The sequence below is a fragment of the Propithecus coquereli genome, unplaced genomic scaffold, assembly GCF_000956105.1.
Source record: "Propithecus coquereli isolate 6110/MARCELLA unplaced genomic scaffold, Pcoq_1.0 Scaffold32, whole genome shotgun sequence".
Lineage (NCBI taxonomy): Eukaryota > Metazoa > Chordata > Mammalia > Primates > Indriidae > Propithecus > Propithecus coquereli.
Genome location: NW_012148841.1, coordinates 6,007,529 through 6,032,059, shown reverse-complemented (window position 1 = coordinate 6,032,059; position 24,531 = coordinate 6,007,529). Strand labels below are relative to the sequence as shown.

Here is a 24,531-nt window from a genome sequence, read left to right as displayed (position 1 = left end):
AATCTTTGAAAAGCATATGCCGCCATCTTCCCTTGCCCCCTTAAAAGAGGATCTCCACTGTTTTTCTCACATAGAGCCATGCCCCAGGCATCCCTCATTGAAGCCAAGGAGCTCTCCAGTCTGTTCCCTGGTGGCTCTCTGATGTCATCTGTTCTCAGCCCCTCTGTTCCCCTGGCTCGTTCTGCACACTCACATTGGCTTCTTTACAAAGTTTCTCAAAATTGAGAGCTTATTTCTGCCTCAGGGCCTTTGCACTTCCTGTCTCCTTTGCCTAGAACTTCTCCCACTCCATGCCTTCCTTTCTTTGGCCTCTCCCTGAATGTCACTTTCTCAGAAAAGACTTGCCCGAACACCCTCATTGTTATCCATCTCCTTTCTTTGCTTTGTTTTTTCTTCATAGCATATATAGCTACCTGAGATAGTATCTGAATTACTATGTATTTACTTTATTGTCCATGTTTCCAGCTGGTACATGAGTTTCCAAATTTGGGGCATGTTTTCTTCATGCTGTGTTCCCAGTACCAAGTACCAAGACAGTGCTCGGCACGTAGAAGGGACTCTAATTATTTGTTGAATGAGTGGGTCAGGTGTTAGCATTAAATCTAGTTTTGCTACTGTTTCTGTGGTCCTAGTGCTGAACCTCCTCCATATAGAGAGGATATTCATGCCTTCCTTGTACGGACGTTTTGTAATATGAAGTTGGTGTGTGCCTAGCACAGTGCCTTATGCATACGTGGCAGCAGCTGTCTCTTCACACATTGCTGTCTGTTGTCTTACTAGTTTCTAGGAGAGCTTCACATGGAACGAATGACCACAGTGTCACCCAGACACTGGGTTATCAGAAAGTGAATTAAGGGTCCCAGCCCTTCCTGAAATGAAATCTTCCCACTTATTCTCTTCTTGGTATAATAAGCGGAGCGTAATCGCAGGCTTTTCATTTTCGAAGGACAGCTACAACTTGTCCTTTGTGTCACCAGTATCCATGAGAAGGAAAAGCTGTGACCAGTCACAACAGGGATGACCTAACGAGAGGAGGTGCAGAGCAGAATTGCAACGATTATGCGGATGCCACAGGCACAAGTGTCTGTATTTAAATGGGCATTCGTGGACTGGTGCTGTCAGATTCCCTAGGACTGAGAGAAGAAAGTCAGAAAAGCAGAATCTCTTCTACCTCCTGTTGTGTTCTTGTACAATTAAGTTATCGAGATAAATTACCTAGTATGGTCTGGAACACGTTGTAAGCTGGGTCACTGTTTATAAACCTGAACCAGGAGGATAGCAGTATGTCACCAAAGAGATTTTGTTTAGTGAACATAAATGAGGGATAGTAAAAATACAACAAACTGGATTTAAATGTGTGGTGATGTGTCTTTGAAAGTGTATTTCTTCTAGCTTAATTGAATTATGCAGCTCCTGGGAGGTGTGTTTAAAAACAACAACTCAGAGTGGGTGGCAGATTACAGATCACCTCCTTCCACTTGAGTACCCTCAGATAACAGCCAACTCACAGTTACCTGTTCTCAGAAAGGAAAAAGAAATCAAATCTTGCGGTGGTTTAGGAGGACCACAGTATGACTAATGTGGCTTCATTCTCTTCTCTCATTAGAACCATTATCTGAAGTATGTGGAGAGGTGGGACGCACCCCTGTGTTTCTGCCTCTGCCTGCTCCCTGGTCCCTCACTGGCCCGTTACAGGAGCCTCAGCCCCTAGAGGGTTGTTCAGCGATCACAGCAGAGCGAAGCCCCTGGTTCTAGCCAGTCAGCCAAATGCTGTCCTAACTCTCCTGTGTTTGGATTGTTTCTTGTTTCTTTGGCAGGAAGGGGAGTGGTCTCTTCCTCTTCCTCTTTTCCTAAAAACTGAGCTGCAAAAAGTTTGTCATTTGGGAGTCTTACAACTTAACTTATAGGTGTTAAAACTTAGATTTGAATCTAGATTCTGCAAACTTCAAATTCCGTTTTCTTTCCTGCTGATTCTCCTTGATGAAGTGACATGAGGGATTCATCTAGTCATTTCTAGTGTTGTCCGTCTGTCCACTGGTCAGCATTGTTACGTTTATCCTGGAGCTCTGTTCTCAGCTGTGATGTATCAGTGTATACATTTTCCCTCCTTTTGTGTTCTGTGCTGCTTTCTTTCTCATCATTTTCTGAGGTCCTTTGTTTGTTTTCCTGAGCTCATCCTGGCCTTTGGCAAGTCCCCACTGTAAACTTTCACCATCTGTGTACAGAGGAAGCAGGCATGTGAAAGGTGTCAAGAAGGGAACATCTGTGCCTGGCTGGCCCAGGTTGAGCCTCAAGCCCGAGGAGCAGGTCTTGAGGGCTGAGATATTGACCAGAATTCTCCTAGCATCCCCGGGAGCCCTGCGGGTGCCCTTGGGGACTTGCCTGCCCACTGCCGTGCTAACCTAAGCAAGCTGGCCTTTCTGCCTGGATGGGGCGTGCTGAGGAGTTGGAGCCGCCTCGCACACCATGGGTCCATAGCTCAGTTATACCCAAAAGACGTTTGGTTCATTTTAGCAGTGCCCAGCTTTGAGTGAACCAAAGGGTAGGTATTTAATGTTCTTCATTGAGCAGGCTTTTCTGTTTAGTTTGTAAACACCATTTCAAAATCACTTCTAAGATAAAAACTATGATTACATTTCATCCTTACAAGAAATCTGAGCTTGTAGGTCAGTTTGAGGTTTGGGGTTGAAGATGCTAACTTCCGAATTTTATGTTTGAACTTCACCAAGTTATTTTTCTTTGTTGTTTGCTCCCTGGTAACGATGCTTGATACAGGCATGGTCCAGGCTTGTGTGAGAGGTGCTTCTGGCCCCTGAAAACCCTGGGAAGCCTGGCCCTGTGCCTGCCTTTGAGATTCCCTTGGGATCACCCTGGAATTGAGAGTGACCTCGGAGATTGCCTTTGTGGCCCAAGCCATCTCAGGAGACCTCTGCCTAAGTCTTCCTTGTCTAAAACTAAACCAGAATAGATTTAATCTGTATTTGTTAATCAGCTATCTTCTAGGCCTTGAGTTCTGTATGTGCTCAGCCCAAGCAGCAGGAGATGTAGGGTGTGTTGGATGTGGGTACTGGGACCCTATGGTCCTGGTTGTCACTAGGAAGTGATGGGTCACCCACAGCAGCATGCTTTGCCTCTGTGCTCCCTGTAGCAGCACACCAGCACGCTAGACCTGCCCTGAGGGCCTGGATGTCATGAGGAGCGGCCACAGGGACAGGCAAGGCCACAGCAAGGCCAGAGTGTTCAGTGCTGACCAGTGGGCAAAGGTCAGGGTTAAGGAGAAACGGCAAGGCAGTGACCCTGGTGTCCTCTGGGCTGGGCAGCCCTATTTGCTCTCTTTTGTGGAATGTTTTCCAGAGATGGGAAGAATTTTAATTCTGTTACTTAAGTTCAGTTTATAGTGTCCTAGGCCTAAGTGATCCTGGACCACCCTTTAGGAGAGGAGACTGTGTCCTGGCAGACTGTGCTCACACATGCAGACACTTACCCAGGTGCTAACTGTCCTGCTGTTTGCTCACGCCAGCAAAAACCCGGGCGGCCGACTTGTTGGTGAATCCTCTGGATCCACGGAACGCAGATAAAATTAGAGTAAAAATTGCTGACCTGGGAAACGCTTGTTGGGTGGTAAGTAGAGTTTCTTTCTAAAATATTTTTGTCGTGATTCTATGTGAGAAGAAACTGTTTTAATGTCTGTGATCCTCCATGGTAATGCGATCTGTTCCCTTCCAGCATAAACACTTCACGGAAGACATCCAGACACGGCAGTATAGATCCATAGAGGTCTTAATAGGAGCAGGTTACAGCACACCTGCTGACATCTGGAGTACGGCATGTATGGTAAGAATGGCCTTTGCCGTTTTCTTCCGTATGAGTCTGCTCATCCCTTTAGTGCTCTTGATGGGGCCGTCTCCGGGGCATGTGATCTCAGTTTTTCTGACTGTGAGGGTCGTCCACTGTGGGCTTGGTGAGGGGAAAGTTGCTGCCTTGGGTGCTTTAAGAATGGGAAGAATTCTCCTGATGCATGCCCTGTGTTTTCAGCTTGATTTGGCTTGGTCTTGTGAGAGATGGTCTCTTTTTAAGTCCCTGCACAGCGCACGGCCCCGACAGACTCAGTTGTGGCAACACAGTGCCTTGATGTAATTCCTTTTGGTCCCTGAGAGCGTGCGGGTTGTTCAGAGGTTTCCCCTTCACTCACATCGCAGAGGAGCACGAGACAGCTGTCTCTCAGGGGAAGGCTGCTGAGGCTGAGGTTGGAGCCCTTCTGGTGGCCTCTCCCGGGGGAGCCAGGGGGCAGGGCTCCTCACCTCCTTCCCGACCAGGACGGATCTCCCTAGATACCAGCACGTAATCACTCTTTCTTTACGAAGAATGATCGAGAGAATATTTTGGCTGATTGTTCTAGGATGTCCAGTCACTTTTGAGACAGGAGGAGTGGCATATGCTCCCTCTGACTGAGGCCTTTCCCAGAGAGAACATTCCAGAGACAGCATAGTGATGTCTTCCTGGAGGCAGCAGGTGCCTCTTCTGTATCATACTTGTTGCTGCTGTTGGTCTTGCACATCACAGGTTGGTTGTGTCCGAGCTCTCCCCAGCCCGCTGGTCTTTTGTCATTCTTGTGAACCTGTGACTTGGTGGCACGAGTGGTCCCTCACCCAGGAACAGTTTCAGGTCCTGTTTCTCGGCCCCATTTCCTGGCAGTTCAGTGCTTTTCTCTCAGTGGGCTCTACTCTGTCATTCTCACACTGGGAAAAGTGGGTTGCTTACTGTGGGGGTTCATGCTTTTTCTGTTTCCTATTATTTTTTATCCGAATTCCCCTCTGATGTTTAAATGAAAGGGCTCGTGTGTAAGGCCTTACACACAGTGCACATGTCTTCTTGCTAAAAAAAAAAAAGGCAATGCAAAATAAATATGTTAAGTTTCCATTTAAAGTTTAATTTAACAACTCTTTTGAATTTACTATATTTTATGTCCTCTAATGCTAAAGTAAAAGCATTATGTTAAGCACATAGTACCAGACGATACGAGAAAAAGTAGATGTTTTGTGTCTTTCAAGTTAGCATGATCTGTTGCTAACTTGAACTGATATGGCCAAATAGGTCTGAAACACTGGGCCTTTCTAGCCCCTTGTTGTTCTTATGGATCATAACAGGTGATTTTAAAATTATTCACAGTTTTAAAGTTTTTCTGCGTCGAAAACCAAGTGCCTGCCTTAGCTCAGTGTAGAAAAGAATGGTTAAAAGCATCGGTGGATTCACTGTGACGTTTTCGTTGGATTTAGAGATGATTGTGTGGAGAGGCATTTGACCCCCTCTGTATGACCCGCAGGGCAGTTAGGTGGAGGGAGGCAGTGGAAAGGGGGCCCAGGGAGCAGCGGGGAGCAATGGAGTGGCAGGGAGTAGCTCCCTGGGAGCCATGAGCCATGCAGGATGAGGGAGGTCAAGCTGCACTGGTCACCAGCATTAGGCCTCCCTGAATTAAGTGCTAAGAACTCTTTCAACTCTGAAATCCTGTGCTTCTAATTTTGGGTATTAAATTTGGTGACATAATCAGAAAAATAGGACAAAATTACAGATTCAGTGAGAAAATGGTGGAGCTATCAGCATGGTACCATGGTATCTGTCCTGCCTGCCTTAGACAAGGATTTATCCTCCACTCAGGCTCCGTGTCCTGCCAGCTTCTTGCAGTGCTGTCTCTGTGAGTGTGGGTGTGTGAACACAGTGACAGGCCCCAAGGGAAAGCATCTTCTGTCTCCTTTCACCTTCCCCTTTCCCAAGAATTAAGCATAAGCTCCCTCGGTGCTGCTTATGGTTTTGGTTTTTGTTTTTTCTTGGTTGGTTGTCATGAGGGTGATTTTTAGGAACAGGCAACCCCCATTCCCTGCCGACCCCACCCCATAGGCCTTGGCTGAGAGGTCCCTTTAGTTCTTCCTCAGATAACCTGGGAGAGATGAGGCCGTGTTTCTCCACCTCCACCCTTTTGTTGAAGTTTAAAAATACTACAGCATATTAAATTCGACCTTGTAATACCAAGCTGTCATAAAGCCACAGATTGTTCTTGGTGCTAAATCCTTTAGTCCTTTGAGTTTTATATATAGCATCAATCTCACAGAGACTCCGTTGGGAATAAGAGCTGATGGGTGTGGCCGAGTCCCCTTCTGTGTCAGGTAGGAGAACTTCAGGTTCTACAGCTGGAGAAACACAACAGAATGAGGCCTGGTGTCAGTTTTCAGACCTCTTTTTCTTTTCTTGGGCTTTGGGGCCATTCCAGGTGTAAGTGTATATGATCTAAAACTCCTGGGTGGCTGAAGTGCTGGTTTCTCTGCGTTTTTGTGTCAGAGTCCCTAAATAGGTAACTTCTTACGGACTCCATGGTGAGTGCTAGTCAGTGCCATAGAAACAAGAAAAGCCATTCTGACAAACGTCACCGAACATCTTCAGCACTGGTCACACCACAGGATAAACAAGTGACCTTATTTAATCAGAATGGGGTACTTTGGCTTAGGAAGGCGTTTCAGGAAAGAGGCACGTGGTCACCCAAGAATCCGAGAACAGAGGCTGGTCCAGGGGAAGGCCTCCTCGGGGGCTAGGCAAGCGCAGAGGGAAGAAGCCAGAGTTCCCGAGTATTAAAAGTAAATAGTTAAGGTTATATTGGGAGTAACTCGACTTAAAGGCAATAATCTTACATTTTTTTTATGCTGCTAGTGTAAAATTGTAAAATAAAAAGGCAGATGTTTTTGTTGTAATGTGCATTCACCCTGTTGAGCAAGTCGTGAGAGTCTTGTCACTCTCGAAAGAACTAAAACTAGATGACATTACAGGGGAGCTTCCATCTTCCCTCTTCTTTTTTTAAAAGAATATTTCATTGATAGGCTTAAGTGTTTCATTGGACGTATATGGGTATTAATCAAAATGGTCGTCTTTTAAAGAACACTTAGGTAATATATTTTGGTGTTAGGCAGTAAGAATTACGTACAAAGCTGGGTGCCCTGGCACACTTCTGCAGCAACTTGGGAGGCCAAGGCGGGGGAATTGCTTGAGCCCAGGAGTTCAAGTCCAGCCAGGGCAACATGGTGAGACCCTTTAGGAAAAAAAAAAAAGGAAAAAAAACAAAAAGAAATATATACGACCAGATTGAAATATTTTTGAAAATTAATTAAAGAGTTAGAATAAGACTCAAAGCAGGAGTGGAAGAGCAACTGGAGCTTGCATTAGAACTTTCCATCCAAGTGGCTTCTCAAGTCCTCTTTCTCCCTAATTAGAGTTGTCACATTTTTTGTTTGGCTTATAAGATATTGAATGAATTGCTTCCCAGACTCTTCTGGCCATTGAGTACGTAATCCAGTCGTTCCACTTGCAATTGGGGCCTAACGTAAGGTTTTCTGTCCTGAGGTGGGATTAGTTCAGCTGTTTCTATTGCGTGGAGAGGACGGCCCAAGTTCGGGCCTTCCCGGGTGCTCTGCTGGTGCCTTCGTGCATCTGCAGTGCTGGGACGACCGGCCCACCCTGCGCTAAGCCTGGGCATGTCCGTGTCCTGCTCAGACCCCAAGCTCAAGAACCAGAGCTCTTTGCAGATGCAGCTGGCAACAGTCCTGTCACCCTGCTTCCCTCCTTCAACTGATTCACATGCAGTCTTTTTTAAAAAAAGATGAAAATGTGATGTGGTTCTGGGCTGACTGTGCCCACTCTGGTTTGTTAAAGACAGTGCTAGGAGAGACAGCCCCTCACCCAGGCCGGCAGGTCTTCCCCTTACGAGTGCCTTCCCAGCACTCCGGTCATTGAAAGAAAGAGAAGGGAGGTTGGCACAGTAAACCTTCGTGAGTGTGGCTTGTCGGAGCAGGGTGGGGGCAGCCACTGACCCACAGGTCCATTGAAGGGGCACTGGGCCTCTGAGCACCTGTCAGAACAGCAAGATCTCTTTCAGGATAGAAGGAACTATGGGAAAACCCAGAAATGGGATTTAGCTTATTCTTTTTTTCAAACATAGTGTTATATTTGATCAGCAGAGCAATTGCAGTTGCTGCCTGTGTGTATTGTTATTAACTTAAACTCATGGTCCTGAGCTTTTTTTATGAGCAAGGGCAGTGGGAACAAATGGCCTTCCCTACATGCTGGCATGCTGAGGGGTGGCTGACAGTAACCCAGGAGCCCACCCTCCTTGACGTTGGCTTCATCTGGCCTTGGGGGCTTTTTTGTTTCTAGGTTTTTCTTTGATTGAGTCAGAAATGAATGAAACGATGATGGAAATAGATGATGAGATGCTGAAAATAGACCTTGATACATGAAGGTCTTTGCTGAAAGAAAGCAGCAGGGTCGCTATTCAGGGGGACCAGGTCAGCACGCTGGTTGCAGGCAGGTGCTCGTGTCAGACCGGCCTGGTTGAGTCCTGGCTTGAATCCTCCTGGCTCCACAGTTCATAGAATGGGGCTGTGCTTTGGCCAGGCCTGCACATAGGTGCAGCTGACTCCTGATGTTTCACTTTCGCTTCCTGCAAAATGAAGAGAATTCATAGCCTTTATATATATATATATCTTCCATTAGAAGAGGTGTAAAAATATTCCTGAAGCTTTTTTGAACTTTTTGGAAGAAAGAAAGAATTAAGCATTGAGGAGGCGTTTTGGTTTGATTCAGATCCTCATAAAATGTAGGTCTCCTCTATAAGGAACGCAGGTTGCTGACTTGGGGGCCAGACTCTGTGAAATGCTTAGCATGTCATCTGTTGTATCCTAGGCATTTGAGCTGGCAACAGGAGATTATTTGTTTGAACCGCATTCTGGGGAAGACTATTCCAGAGACGAAGGTGAGTATTGCTGCGTTCTGAATATCTCAGTCTGGGTCTTCTGCCAGTTCTGAACTTCTGGAGAGTACTGTGTGTTTATACAGAAATAGAGCCATGTTTTGGTTTTCAAACACCAAATTCAGATGCTTTTCCTTTGAGCTTGAAGCCCCCTCAGTCTCAGTGAATGGGCAGGGTCTGCCTGGCACAGGTGGCACTCCGGAGAGCCCTCAGGGGCCCACACCAGCCTCTCCTCTTGGCCTGGCACCAGGGTGGGAGCCCAGCTGGTCCTGAGAGGACAGACTATGCGTACCTGAAGCCTCTCCGTGGTCCTTTTGTCCGCTGATGTGCTGCCCATTTCTCTGGCCTGTTTGGGAGCTGAGCTAAAAAACCCAGGAATTCTGGCTTGAATTCCATCTATAAACCTGACCATCTCCATGCTTATTTGCTTGCAATGCTGGGGTGACCTGGGGTGAGCTGGCCTCAGTCACTGTTACTGCTCCAGATGGTGCCTGAGGCCTGCCAGTCCCACAAGCCTCTGCATGGATGTGCTGCAGACATTGTTGATTTGAATCTAATTTCTGATTTTTTACTAATTTCAATTTTTTTCCCTCTTCTTTTATCCCATCCTTCCCTTTGCCCCTCCCATTCCCATATCCTTTTTTTCTCTCCTCCATAGACCACATAGCCCACATCATAGAGCTGCTAGGCAGTATCCCAAGGCACTTTGCTCTATCTGGAAAATATTCTCGGGAATTCTTCAATCGCAGAGGTAGTACCTCTTCTTTTTGAAAAGCGCCACGATGCAGACAGAAATGGAATAGCAGCTGCCGATTGCAGCATTAATGGTGACAAAGGCATTTCTCCTACATTCAGAAAGCAACCCAGCAGAATTCCTATGCCGATTGAAAAGTTGTCGGGAAGACTGCATTTGGTCCTGTGCTGCAGTCACCCTGTGCACCGGCCCCTGAATCCGGCCGCGTGGGAAAGCCTATGCTTTGGTCATTCAGGTCGCGCTGTTTCTGTCTGCGCGGGCGGTGGTAGTGTCTGCATGCAGTGTACTGATTAAACTGTCGTGTGTTTCTGTTTTGCTGGCAATGTTTCCCATGCAGATCACATAGCATTGATCATTGAACTGCTGGGGAAAGTTCCTCGAAAATACGCTATGTTGGGGAAATATTCCAAGGAGTTTTTCACCAGAAAAGGTAACGGTATTTATGCAACAATAATTTTCAGCATAATCCTCTCCCAAAAGGAGAAATTGCATTCGTGTTTGGGCAGTGGAGAAAGATCTGGACTTTTACAACTGGGGATTCTGCTGAAGAAAGCTCTCAAGAAATAAACCTGACCCATCTGATATCTGTGGAATAAGCATTTTGTAAGAGAACAACCTGCCTAAAATTCTTTTTCTGTTCCACCTCTCTCCTCTCTTATGCCAAGCACCAATCCATATATTCAAGTATTTGTGAAAAGGAGTTTAAGTGATTAAGCAGCAAAGTTTATCTTTCCATTTTTCATGTTCAGGGACCCTCTTTAGTGGAACACAGGCAGCCTAGAAACGGGATTACTGAATGTGCATGGACATCTTTGGTCTCTCTGAGCTGTGTATGTAGTGAGTGTACATCACGTTCTTATAAATCAAGTCTTACTTTCCCATTACGTCACAGTGTGTTGCAGTGGTTTATTTTAATGTTGTGGTTATCACTGATCATGAACGGTTGTTTCTTTGCCCTGTGTATCCCCAGTTAGCAAGCAATCGTTAACAGCAGCCAAAAGCCCCAGGACTGTTTTTAAAGAATCCTTCCAAGGACCGTATTCTTTTGTGATGAGCATAGTTGGTCCTCTTAATTCATGTTGCTCCAGCTTAGATGTTTTTGGTTGTAATACCCTTTAATAAAGAACTTCTAAAGTTGACATTGAGTGTGATATGAAGCATCTAGAAATTTCTGAAAGTCCCAGTTACTCTGTCTCCTCTGCTGTAGCCAAATTTGGAGAACGAATTTGACTTTATATTTTCCTATAAGATAAATTTTTGTATAGTAATAATCCTTTATTATTCACTTTGGTGACTGCTTTGGGAAAAACATTCCCCAAACCATGTTTTCTTCTAAACTCCACAACTATCAACACAGAAGAGGACTTATGTGACCAAATGTGGGTTTTTCCCATGTATACCACACAGTGAACACCAGCTGTGTGTCCTCTAATTCAACTATGACACTATCTACCTGCAGATAGCATCAGATCCCACAGGGTGAGGGCTCATCCCAAGAAGCTCCACTCCCCACCCCCCAGACACCAGTCACAAGTCTGGGCCTTGGGGCTTCTGACTGATGAGCTTGAAGAGGGGTTCCCGTGAATCCCCCTCCCTCTTTGGGTTCAATTAATTTGCTAGAGCGGCTCACGGACCTCAGGGAAACACTTAACTTACATTGAGCGATTTATTATAAAGCACATTACGAAGGATACAGATGAAGAGATGTGTAGGGTGGGGTATGGGGGAAGGGGCGAGGAGCTTCCATGCCCTCCCTGGGTGCGCCACCCTCCAGGAACCTCCTCGTGTTCAGCTCTCTGCAAGCTCTCTGAACCCAGCCCTCTTTGGTTCTTACAGAAGCTTCATTAGTACGTAGGCATGATTGACAACCATGTAGAAATGTGATCAGACAAAAAGCACATGATCTAAACCCAGCAAGTCCTGTCCAGATTCTTTCTGACCTGTCTGTGTAGCGATCCCTCCCTCCAGGGTATGAGGCAGGACGCTCTCTGGAATGAGACCCACAGTTAGGTTAGAATCCTCCCTTGGGCAGGTGAAAGGAGGACAGCAGAAGGTCAGAGAGAGATTCTGTCTTCTGAGGCTGCTTTTGAGGCCTGAAGTATCCCAACATATAACAAGGACTACGGGAGTTACGAGCCAGGAGCTGTGGATGAAAACCAATATATATATATATGTATATGTGTGTGTGTGTATATATATATATATATATGTATATATATCATAACACCACAGTGATGCTCAGCTAACCGGTCCTTATTTTATCCTTAAAACTACATTTTTCTGTTAAATGTGTGAGACTTGAGAACCAACCGTGCTGAACGTGGTGGTTCCTGCTGTACTTACTCTGGGCACGCTGGCCACACCTCTCAGCTTCTATGGGATCACTCAGTGAAGGCAACTTGTCAGATATGTAATTAGATGTAATTTTTATGTATAATAATTAGATATAATTATTTTTCTGACTATCTTTTTAAGACTTACCACAGAAAAAGAGATCGTCAGGAAATACCATTTTTCAGACAATCTGTATTAGTTTTTGGTTCTGAGAGTTTAGTCCCCGAGCCTGGATTATGTGGGCCAGGTACAGTCCTGTCTCCACGCAGGCTGAGTAGAGTTCAGGGCAGGAAAAGGGCTTGGAGGAAACTGTGTTCAGTGGCAGAGCTGGGGGTTAAAGCTGCTGTGAGACTGGCTCATCATGCAGTCCCTGAGCTCAGGTCTCCTGTGTCGAAGGGGCCTTTCAGGTTGTGCCGCTATAAGGTGTAAGAAGGAGGATGCCTGTGCAGCACGTGGGGCAGTAGCAGCTGTTGTTACTGTTGCCACAGCAGAGTTAGAAACAGGAAAACACTGGAAGCTTTTGAACTTCTATACAGCAGCATTACTGGGAGAACAGGCTAGGTTTCCCTAGGAAACTTCCAGAAAATGTTATTTGAAAGTGATTGAAACAAGGAAAAGCTCTGGACCGTTGTGGCTTAGGGAACTGTGTTTATTTTAATGAAGGCAGACTCCTCCTTCCACATTTCGGAATCTTTCCAGACCCTGCAGGAAGTGGCCTGGCCCCCAAGGCGGGACATGGTTCCTAGTGACTGGCTGTGAACTCCCGGCTGAAGTCTTCACCCTTGGACTTCAGATGGGAGCTGGGCAAGAGGACGGTCCGTGAGACATCAGCCTGGTCTGTTGTGGACGTAGACCACGATTGACCTGATGGTGCTCCAGAGCGGGAGAGCCAGCTGAGAGGCACTGGCCGCAGCCCTGCTCCTCCAGCCAGGCAGGCACCAGGGTTCCAGGAGCCTTGCCTCCTCCCCTGGGCGTCTGGCGTGGTGAGGAGCAAAGGCACGTGGGGATTCTTCCTTCCATTCAAGCCTTTCCGCGGCAACAAGGGGCTGCTTAGAGTGACCCGGGCTCAGCTCTCCGTTGTCTGTTGTTGAGAGTTTGGGGACCACATACTGAGCATCGTGGGAAGTAGGGGAAGAGGGACAAAAATGCTGAGGAAATGAAGTTGGAGGAGTGATTCTAAGGAGCCTCTCTGAGCAGCTTATGGTGATGGAGCTGCACTCGGAGGCAGCGCTCCTAGGCTGTGAGCCTGTGCCCAGTGGGGGTTGCAGCGAGAGCCACCTGCCCTGTGGGCCTCCTGTCACACCCCACTCTGGGACAGCTTGTGGATGTGCATCTGCAGGTTGCCATCACCATGTAGGACTTGTGTGCTTGGGTTCTTTTTGAGTCGCTTGTTTGAAGGTGCCTGCAGAGTTAAAATGCATTTGGCATCCTTAACGATAGACCAAAAACATCTTGACTTGGTGTTAACTGTGGTAACTAGAGTACCTTTTCCCTTCCTTTGGATGTAAGGGAAAATTTATGACTAGGTGAGAAATCCCCTAAAATGACTGGGAATTGGGACTTAAGTTCTTTCCTGATTAATTACTGTCTATTCATCTTGGCTGTGGAGGTCAGAAGGGATATAGTTTTTTATAGACGTCTCAGGATAATGTTATGAGGAATGAAGGCCCATCATGAAAATAGATTTCACCATGTCCCTTAGGAGGAGGGGAATGGTTTGTTGCATAAAAGATATGTTTGGGCATGTCCCCCAAGTATATGTGAATGTACATTTTGGGAATAATGGAAATTTAAAGTGTATGCATTTAAATTTTTTTCTAAAATACCTTTGTGCCAGAACAAAGCAGAGTTTAAAACTGCGGTTAATTTGTTTAAGTCACATTTGAAAGCAGTTCCTGATCCAGAGTGATTTCACAGGAGCTTTTCCTGCTTTTTGTCCTCCTGGATAAGACACAGATGTTCATCCCACCCCAGGGCCAGAGAAGAAGAGTAGGGTCTATGTGTTACAGCTAAACATGAAATGAAGCTAATTGACACCTTCTTGCTTATAATTCAGGAGGTAATGATCATGACTAGTTTGAATCATTCTTTGGCCAGGAAGTTTAAAAATTAAGCCATGTTTTGGGCAGGGAATGTAATTACTGTTCTCACCCTATGAAGTTAATCTGTGAAGGTTAATTGCTGGTTATGCCTTCGAGTGTGGCCATTAGCCCCCAAAGGCCAGTAAGAAATCAGTGTGTCAAGAGGTGGCCCAATAGAAATCACCACCTCTGTGGATTTTGTCTCTGTCCTGTCTCTAAGAAGTGGCTGGTCCCCCAGAAGTGTCCCAGCCCTCAGGTGATGGTGGGAAAGACAGTGCAGCCAAGAACAGACCTCACTGGGCTACTAACCAGCAATTCTTTTGACCCATCACTGGGCATCATGTTAGTAAAAATTGCTGTGTTGAGAATGGAATTATCAAAGAAGATGGTTTACTTCAAAAAAAAAAAAAAAAAACAAAACTAGTTTCTGGATGAGGGCATCAAGTGCATGGGGATAAAAGTGAATGTGTACACAGGTGTGTGGGTCAGACTAAAGGCCTTAAATGCAATTGAAAATTTCAAAAGTGTGATATGCAGGAAGCTTCTGTATAGCAGCATAAAACCCACATTGCCCTTGTGTTGGGGACAGCGTCAGGAGAAGTGCTTTAAAGTGGAATAGCCAGGGGACAGTGCAGGGACTCTGAGAACTGCGGGCCCAAGCCTAGGAGCTGAGTTTTAAAAAGAGATACTATATTGCATATTTTTAATTTCATGTTTGAGCTGAAACTTGTTAGAATGTTTTTAACTTATCTCCAGAACACCTAAAAATCAGTAGATTCTTTTATTGTTGTAAAGAGCAAAGCTCTTTTGTGGGTGATTGACAAATCACACAGGCTAGACATTGTCACTGCCCCTCCCTGATTTTCTTGCTTTCAGGTTTTAAAATATTCTCATGTCATTGCGGTTTTATAACAGCATAGATAAATGCCAGGCTCAAGCAACAGAATAATTTATGAACTTGTAGGGTGTCCTCTGAGGGCCTTTGTTGCCTTTGGAAACACTGGCAAGGAAGGGCAGGGGCTACCCCGGAGGCGTTGCTTGCTGTGTGCAGGTCAGTGCCTGATGCCAGGAGGGGTCATGGAAGGCTTGGCCCAGGGCTGTTTGTTCTCAATATGAGCTTGACTCTTTGTACAAGTAACTAAGTTTCCTGGAACTAGGTAATGAGTTTTAAAACTTTTAAAACAAGGCTGGGCAAGGTGGCTATAATCCCTGCACTTTGGGAAGCCAAGGTGGAAGGATTGCTTGAAGCCAAGAGTTCGAGACCAGCCTGAACACAAACATGGTGAGACCCCGTCTTTACAAAAAATAAAAAAGTTAGCTGGGCATGGTGGTGCACACCTGTAGTCTCAGCTACTTGGGAGCCTGAGGCAGGAGGATCCCTTGAGCCCAGGAGTTTGAGGTTGCAGTGAGCTATGATGATGCCATGGCACTCTAGCCTGGGCAACAGTGAGACCTTGTCTCCAAAAAAAGGAAAAACAAAAAGCGAACTGCTTTAACCAGCATTTCATCTTAAAACATTAATTCTGTTATAAAAAGTCTTTTTTTTCCTTCTCTGTGATGAGGACCTTAGAAGAAGAACTCTGTGAGCACAGGAGCTCGGTCTGTCTGGTATACTGCTAAGTCCTCAGTGCCTAGATTAGTGCCTGGCAAAGAATAGGTTCAGCAAAAGAAAAATTTTTTTAAGCCAGTCAGATTTAGCAGTGAGGGGTTGTATACCAACCAGCTTTAGTGACACTAATGTAAATGTTAATAAGTTCTAATAACCCATTATCATTGGACCAGCCTATTCAGCAAGTATTTGCCTATGAAATTTACAAACATTAACATGTATCTTCTCTTGGTGGAAGATTTTGTGAGCAGGAAGTAGGGTGACCCTGTGTTCCAGCATGCCCGGGCCTGTCCTAGTGTAACGCCTGCTGTCCTGGCATCATTACTTACAGTACCCCCTTCACGCTCATGCCTGGCCCTGTTTGAGGCTGCATAATAAAGGCTTCCCCTGCCCCTCCCCCATCATAATGAAAGGATGGCATGTTCATGATTCTGTGCCCTAGAGGCAGAGTGTAGTGACACAAAACACTCAACAAAGACACTGCAAACTCAGAAACCACAGGCCATACAACTGATGAGAGGTTTAAGTGTTTTAATCATTCAATTTTAAATTTTAGCATATGGTACAAAAAGCAATGACACGATTGCTGTAACAGGTTCAAGTAATTTCCATTATAGTTCATCCCATTTATTCCTGTCATTTATCTCGAGCTACTAATTAGTGAGATACTTGTTTTTCTTGCATACTTTAATACATTGTTTGGAACTTATTTTGTTGTATGCTTTGTATTCATTTTTTTAAGAAGAACTTTATTGAGATATAATTTACATACCATACAATTCACCCTTTAAAAAGTATGCAGCTCAGTAGTAGTATATTTACAGAGTTGTACAACTGTTACCAATATCTAATTTTAGAACATTTTTGTTAACTCAGAAGGTAACCCTGTGTTCACTGGCCGTCGCTCTTCATCCTTTCCATCCCAGCCTCCAGCAACCATGAATCTATTTTCTGTTTCTGTGGATTTGCATATTGTGGACATTCTGTATAAATGGAATCATTCCATGTGGTCTTTTGTGTCTGACTTCTTTTACTTACATAATGTTTTTTAAGGCTCATCCATGTGGTAGCATTAATCAGTACTCCATTTTTTATATGTACGGATACACCACATTTTGTTTATCCATCTATGAGATGATGGACATTGGCTTGTTTCCACTTTTTGGCTCTTATGAATAATGCTGCTATGATCATTGACATACAAGTTGTGGGGACATATGTTTTAATTCTCTTGAATGCACATGTGTGATAGTCACACAAAAATTTTTAGTTTTGATGAAGTCCAATTTTATACTATTTCTTTTTTTTACTTGCACTTTTGATACCACATCTAGAAACATCGCGTACTTCAAGGTCATGAAGATTTACTTTTCTAAGAATTGTCTGGTTTTTAGCTCTTAAAGTTAGATTTATCATTTTGAGTTAATTTTTATATGTGATATGAGGTAAGGTTCATACATGTTTTGAACTCAAATGTTTATGAATTTTGTCTACCTGCATAAGAATTTGTTCAAAGTTCTTAAATTTTTTTTTCTCTTTCTTTTTTTTTTTTGAGACAAAGTCTCACTCTGTTGCCCAGGCTAGAGTGCCGTGGCATCAGCCTAGCTCACAGCAACCTCAAACTCCTGGGCTTAAGCAATCCTTCTGCCTCAGCCTCCCGAGTAGCTGGGACTACAGGTATATGCCACTATGCCCCGCTAATTTTTTCTGTATATATTTTTAGTTGTCCAGATAATTTCTTTCTAATACAGGGCCTCACTTTTGCTCAGGCTGGTCTCAAACTCCCGACCTCGAGCAATCCTCCCGCCTCGGCCTCCCAGAGTGCTAGGATTACAGGCGTGAGCCACCACGCCCAGCCTAAAGTTCTTAAATTTTGTCTTTTGCTTTATACTGATATTTCTTGGTAGATTTGCTTATCTGTGTACACTATTGAAATCCATCCTAATCTCTTTTATATCATGGTTTGCTTTATGAATACCAGAATTCATGTAAATATGGTACAAGGCTTGCCTTTGTAGTCCTCCCACATGTAATATGAAACTTCATGGGCTTCTTGGTTTAATTCTGGAATATTATAATTTCATGGACAAAATAACATATTTTCTTTAACAGACTACTTAAAATAACATTCAAGAGAAATATAATGGAAGTACCTAACTTTTTTCCTTGGAAAGCCATGTCATAGTCAGGGACAGGCAAGCACAGTGGCTGTCACATAGCTGTTACTGTGGGGGCGGAGCCCTCCCTCCCGCCCTCACCTCCTGCTTCCTGTCGTTTTCCTTGGCTCTGTCAAGATGTTTCTCAAGGCAAATGGGGAAGCTCCAGGGTTCCCGGAGAACAGCACTAACACAGAGTCACCCACCTGGCATGCGGCTCTTGTTTGCGTGCACATGTGACAGAGTTGATGCTGAGATTGGCAGCTTGTAGGCACAGAAAGGGTGAAGTGATATCTGTATTCTTTAAGAAGGAAAGGCTGGAAATGGAACTTTTAAAATAAAAATTGTCACAAGTTTCTAACGATCTGTAAAATTTGTTTTTGTGAAACACATCTTTGTGTATTTTCTTAAGAGAAAAAATTATCAAGGTAGAATTTCTTTAACTTGTTAGGGAGCTACCTTTACAGTAGGAGCAAATAATAAAGTGTTTTTAAAATACATTTTACTCTCTTAATATTTTATTATTATTTATTATTCCGAGTGGCAGGGGTGGAGGTAGCGGTATTTCTTGCGCATCCTGTGCAGGGCTGGAGCTGTGAATGGACTGAGGGCTCGCGCTTACCAGCAGAGCCCGCTCTTGTCCTGTCTGCTAACAAATGCAGAGTTGGGGGCTTGGGGTTTGTGTTTAAGTGACCTCATCAGCTATTTACAGGACAGGATTACTTCTTATATTGAGATAAGGTTGTACATATAATCACAGGATCTAGACGAGTTTATCTTCCTGTTTTTACTTGGCGTTATAGAGTTTTTCCACTTATCTACATAATCCACATTTTTGTTCTTTTTAGAGGCAATTCAGTGTTCTGTCAAATTGCACTACTACTATGTGTTCAGTACCTGTTCGTGTTTGGGATTATCTTGCATATTTTGCTGTTATAGACCGCATCTTCCCACATACAATTTCTTGTATAGGACTACCCGGTCAAAAGTAGTTACATATTTTAGGCTGTTTTTTGCAAATGTTTTTATCAGTTTTATCACATGCCTAGTTATGTATGCATAAATAGTTTTTCATAGCCTCCCAACATTGTATTGTTTTCATAACTATTATTATGCAGTTGTTAAGCATCTGGGAGTGATAAAGCTTATCTTTTCATGGAAGATTATACTTAATTTGATGCCTGTTGATGGATCTTAGTTTAAAAACTCAGAAATAGGTTCTTTTGCTATTCTAAGCAGACAGTTGCATTCATTTCCAAACCTGGAAGTATTTATTCTAAGACAGATGAATGTCAAAAAAGTTCTCTCCCCTTCCCAGGGAACTTGTTTAGCATGTCATGTGTGAGCTTTCTTAGTGTCCTTTAACTGTTGCTCTGGTGAAATCAACAGTTAGTGTAAATCAATATAGTCATATTACACAAAATATGGATATTGGGAGAAACAACCTCCTAACAAACCTGGTGTTTTGGTTCACTTGCTTTCCATATTCATGGGTATTTTTAAAATCAGTCTTGTTTGTGATTGTACAAAACAGTTTTGACTCTGTTCTTTTACTACCATATATTGTACTATATGATTTTCCCCCATATTATTAAGTGATATTAAATAATATTCTTCAAGTGTATATACCTTGATTTTTTTAAAAACCACCATTACTGGATAGTTGTAATTTGCAAGTATGTGTAATTTTGCATTGAGCATATTTGGAGGGTAAGATGGGAGTACCATGGTTTATCTCCTTGGGCTAGATTCCTAGTACTGGAATTTGTGGATTAGAGGGATAAACCTTCAGTGATTGCTCAGACTTTGTTCCTCCGGAGACTTTTTCCTTCCACAGGAGGTCCCTTCCCACCTCTAAGATTGCAGGTCCACTTTCTCATAAACACAGACCTGAGCTCTAGTCTGGAAACAATACTTAACTCTATCCTCAGCCCTCACGTTGGAGCTAGAACCCTATTTTATACCCAGCCCCTTCAGTTAGAAACTTTCTTAAAAGATGCTTTATACGGAATCCTATGCATAGCATGATTGCAACTCTTTAGACAAAGCATCCATATGAACGTACATGGAAAGAGTATAGGCAAAAGGAAAGAGCCATCGTGGGGTAGGATAGGAGATAATTTTTCTTTTGTTTTTGTAATTTTCTGTAATGTTCTTTGAATTTTGTTGTGATTGTTAGAAGCAGAAGGTGTTTCTAAATTGACTTGAATAACTGGGTGAAACGACCAGGCCTCCTGAGAAGACCTTTGTGAGCACAGCATTGATTCTCGACTGAAAAATATTTAATATTTACCTTTTTAGTTCAGTTATAGCAGGTGACAGGGGAGAGAGAAATCGGCCCTTGCAGGAGGTATGCTGCTCAGGTGCTTGACCGCAGCTACCCTCCCCTCTGAGACCTGGTGCCTGTGGCTACCGGACTCCGAGGGTGGCCTGGGGCATGGGCGTGGTGCAGCGCAGCCTCTGTCCTCTCGATGGCTCAGGTTGCACTGAGGGGCTCCCAAGAAGGTCTCTCTATGGGCAGGGGTGGGATGTCCTGTGAAAATTTCAAACAGGCAAAGAAAATGAGTTATTCATAATGGAAGTTATCCTGACCTTTTAGCAGTTTGACTTAAAAATAACTTTTTTGTGTGTTATTAAAAGGGCCATTCAGTTCATAGGCCACTTATTAGCTTGTTAGTCATTCGATATGTCAGTCAAAGCTGCCTGTAACCCACACTTTTTAACTGCAGCTAGCACATTTTGCAAGTATAATTTTAAAGTTTACAAATTAATGTCCTGGAATCTTAGATTTTACAAAAAACATGCAGAAGACACAAATGTTGCTTGATTTGGGTTTGCCTCTAGCTGTCCAGTACAGTAGCCACTAGCTGCTTGTGGCTATTTAAATTTGAACAAAGTGAACATTAAAACTTAAACTCCTCAGTCACAATAGCCATATTTCTAGTGTCCAATGGCCACAATTTACTAGTGGCTGCCATATGGGACAGTGCAGATCTATAATACATCTCTATTATCCAGAAAGTTCTCTTTGGGAACCTGTGGCCTTCTGGATCCTTGAGTGCGGCCTTTTGCCTGAACCCAAATTTTAATAAAAGGTTTTGTTCTGTGAAGTTTGGATTCGGTCGAGGGGCTGTATTTCGGCATCTGGAGGTGGCCTTGAGAGAGGCTGCAGGTTCCCCAACCCTGGAAGGAGTTCAAATGGTATATATCTGGCTTTTTCTAAGCAAGTCTGCAGATTGCAGAAGAGCCCAAGTTGACGTGAGAGTGGCTCTCTCAGCCTTTGGAAATGAAAACATTCTGGACATCATCAAGCCCTATCTACATCTGCCAGGCTTACTTGAAATATGACATGGGTACATTTAATTACTGCTTTAGGGGTTACTGCTTAGGGGAATGTTGGCCTTTGTTGTTGCCATAAAGTGTTGAGCAGGTAGGTTGTCTGCTTCATTGAAAAGAACCTGGCTGGACCAACAATAGGAAATACAAATTTGGAGTTTTTTTGACATTGGTATGTCTTTCCCCTATAGGAGAACTGCGGCACATTACCAAGCTGAAGCCGTGGAGCCTCTTTGATGTACTTGTGGAAAAGTACGGCTGGCCCCATGAAGATGCTGCACAGTTCACAGATTTCCTGATCCCGATGCTAGAAATGGTTCCAGAAAAACGAGCCTCCGCTGGCGAATGCCTTCGGCATCCTTGGTTGAATTCGTAGCGTACTCTACCAATATAGCATTCTGAGCTAGCAAATGTTCCCAGTACATTGGACCTAAACGGTGACTCTCATTCTTTATCAGGATTACAAGTGAGCTGGCTTCATCCTCAGACCTTTATTTTGCTTTGAGGTACTGTTGTTTGACATTTTGCTTTTTGTGCACTGTGATCCTGGGGAAGGGTAGTCTTTTGTCTTCAGCTAAGTAGTTTACTGACCATTTTCTTCTGGAAACAATAACATGTCTCTAAGCATTGTTTCTTGTGTTGTGTGACATTCGAATATCATTTTTTTTGAACGAAAAATACTTTCCCATTTGTGTTTTGGCAGGTTTTGTAACTATTTATGAAGAAATATTTTAGCTGAGTACTATATAATTTACAATCTTAAGAAATTATCAAGTTGGAACCAGGAAATAGCAAGGAAATGTACAATTTTATCTTCTGGCAAAGGGACATCATTCCTGTATTATAGTGTATGTAAATGCACCTTGTAAATGTTAATTTCCATTAAATATGGGATGGGGACTCAAATTTCAGAAAAGCTACCAAGTCTTGAGTGCTTTGTAGCCTATGTTGCATGTAGCAGACTTTAACTGCTCCAAGGCGTTGTGCAAACTTTTCATTCCATAATAGTCCTTTTACATTGGATTTTAAACAAAGTGGCTCTGGGTTACAAGATGTCATTCCCTATATGGCACTTTAAAGGAAGAAAAGACATGCTTTTTATTCTAAAATATGTATTATAATTAAGCAGTCCCATTCGTATTTTTGCGTATTTTTAAAAGTAATTTTAAAGAAAAAGTGATTTCCCTTTAAAAATGTGATGGCCCAGTACCATGTGGTGTTGCTTCCTCCAAGCACTGTAAGTTAAACTCTACGTAGATTAAATTGGACAAGAGAAACATGTTCAGTGTGTGGAATGAAAAACATTATATATATTTTTGGGAAAGCATGATGGTGTTTGTCTAAAACACAAGGTATGGTACATACAGTTTGCAATGCAGTGGGCAGAATACTCCTTAGCTCCAAGGTAACAGTGACCACATTCATTCCATGGGCAGCTTTATGTGTGGCTACGACAGACTTTTTACTAAGCTTTTTCATTGTCTTTCCATGAATTGAAGTTGAGAAAATGATTTTCCCTTTGCAGGTTGTACAGTTTTGTTTATGCATTTCCTTAAAATTGTAGAATCCAGGACACAAACCATAGTAGGCAATACAATTTTAGAATGTAATATATAGAGGTATATTTAGCCTCTTTTAGAAGTCAGTGGATTGAATGTCTTTTTATTTTAAATTTTACATTCATTAAGGTGCCTCGTTTTTGACTTTGTCCATTAACATCCATATGCCTTTGCAATAACTAGATTGTGAAAAGCTAACAAGTGTTGTAACAATAATCCATTGTTTGAGGTGCTTGCAGTTGTCTTAAAAATTAAAGTGTTTTGGTTTTTTTTTCCAGACATTGCCTTGGTCATTGCCCTGTATTTGAACATTTGCTCTCAGTGTAGTGTCACCAAAACTAAAGGAGGTACCAACATTCCTGTTGTAGCAAATGTAGTTGTGGAACATGCATTAAGGCTCATTATAAGGAAATCATTTATTGTTTTTTAAGGGCAGAAAAGATTTAGGAAAGATGCTACAGTAGCAATTCATTATCTGGAATTTCAGTGATCTCTTTTCATCCATATTTCATCAAAAACATACTAATTGCATTTTGTTTGAGCATTGCAAATTTTCTTTTTTTAACAGCATTCACTGTCAGGGAACAAGACACATAATCCTTTTAGGAATTAGCATTATATCACATATCACTGAGGTAGAATGTACCATTCATTCATTTCATTATGAAACGTGCATGCTAAATTTTTTTAATGAAGCTATAGGTTACCATGTAGATTCTATGACAGATGGTGGCCGTACACCAGTGATACTATTCATGATTTCCATAGGAAACATTCTTACAAAAACCACAGAGTACATTTATTTCTTCTCTAAGTGTCTAAGAATTTTTACCAGGGTGATAGTACACTTGAATGAAATGTCTAATTTTAGCTCATGTTGGAAAACAAACCAGATTAATTATGAATTTTTAAGGGTGTCCCTTACGATCAAACAGCCTAACTAGTTTACAGTATAGAAATAATTGTTCTAGAAGGAATATACATTTGTATTAGGTATAGTATGGTTTTAGCAGATTCTTGGTGACTTGTTGGTAAAGAATGCATATAAGCTAAATGAGAACCACTGGTTATGCTAAACATAACCAGCTCAGTGACTTTAGTTGAATGTCCTATCTTTTCCTTTCTCTAGTCCATGTGAAGTCTTCATGAAAAATGGATAATGTATGTGATTATAGCAGATTCAGAGAAGTTAGCTGTCTGGAATTTGGCAGACAGAAAAAGTGGATTTAAGAGCTTCAAAAAGGCATACACCTTTTAGGTGAAAACTGATTTACTAACTTGCCTCTTCCTACACCTGGACCATACATAACTAGTTAACAGGATAAAGTAAGGACACTTTCCATTGGAGTAGAGAACTGCATGCAGTTCACATTATTTCTTAGATTCCACTTTTTTTCTCTTTTTAAAATAACTTTAATAAAATTTTGGTAGAGGACAGCATTTGAGAGTATATCCTTTATCAAAGAGTCAAAGATTTATATAGGATTCTGCAGTTTAAACAAAAGCTGCTGTATACATATTATTTGTGTAGTAGGCAAATTTAAAACTGGGGGGAATTTAAAATGCTTAGAAGGATAGTTCTTTTAAAGAGGTGAATATTGATATTTCCCATGCTAATTAACTTTATTCTGCGTTCGAAACTATCAGGGGATGGATGATATAAAGACATTTCTTCTCAGACAAATGTTTTTTAGTGACTACCGCATGTAGAATTTTGTTTGACAAGTCAAGGATGGCAAAGTTGACCTGGGTTCCTCTAAAACTTGAAACTGATTAGGATCGAGCCCTAAACGAGCTGTGTTAATGCCCCATTAGTTAATTTTCAAAAGAAAATGGAAATTAAAAGTACAAAATATGACTTAAATTACCACCAAATCTCAGTCATTTTTAAGTCTGTTTACTTTTTTCTCT

At 42.8% G+C, this 24,531-nt stretch overlaps 1 protein-coding gene across 2 annotated transcripts in view; it reads left to right on the top strand.

Moving 5' to 3' along the window:
• SRPK2 (SRSF protein kinase 2) overlaps nucleotides 1-22,899 on the top strand; it is an 80,166-nt gene extending 57,267 nt beyond the window's left edge. Inside the window, exons 10-15 of one of the 2 annotated variants that reach the window (XM_012650331.1) lie at nucleotides 3,521-3,621; nucleotides 3,727-3,834; nucleotides 8,725-8,794; nucleotides 9,450-9,542; nucleotides 9,883-9,975; nucleotides 21,253-22,899. In XM_012650331.1, coding sequence (XP_012505785.1) covers nucleotides 3,521-3,621; nucleotides 3,727-3,834; nucleotides 8,725-8,794; nucleotides 9,450-9,542; nucleotides 9,883-9,975; nucleotides 21,253-21,437 — 650 coding nt within the window. In that variant the 3' untranslated portion in view covers nucleotides 21,438-22,899. The remainder of the gene's footprint in view (nucleotides 1-3,520; nucleotides 3,622-3,726; nucleotides 3,835-8,724; nucleotides 8,795-9,449; nucleotides 9,543-9,882; nucleotides 9,976-21,252) is intronic. The other variant, XM_012650332.1, reaches the window with a different exon arrangement.
• The last annotated feature ends 1,632 nt before the right edge of the window (nucleotides 22,900-24,531 follow it).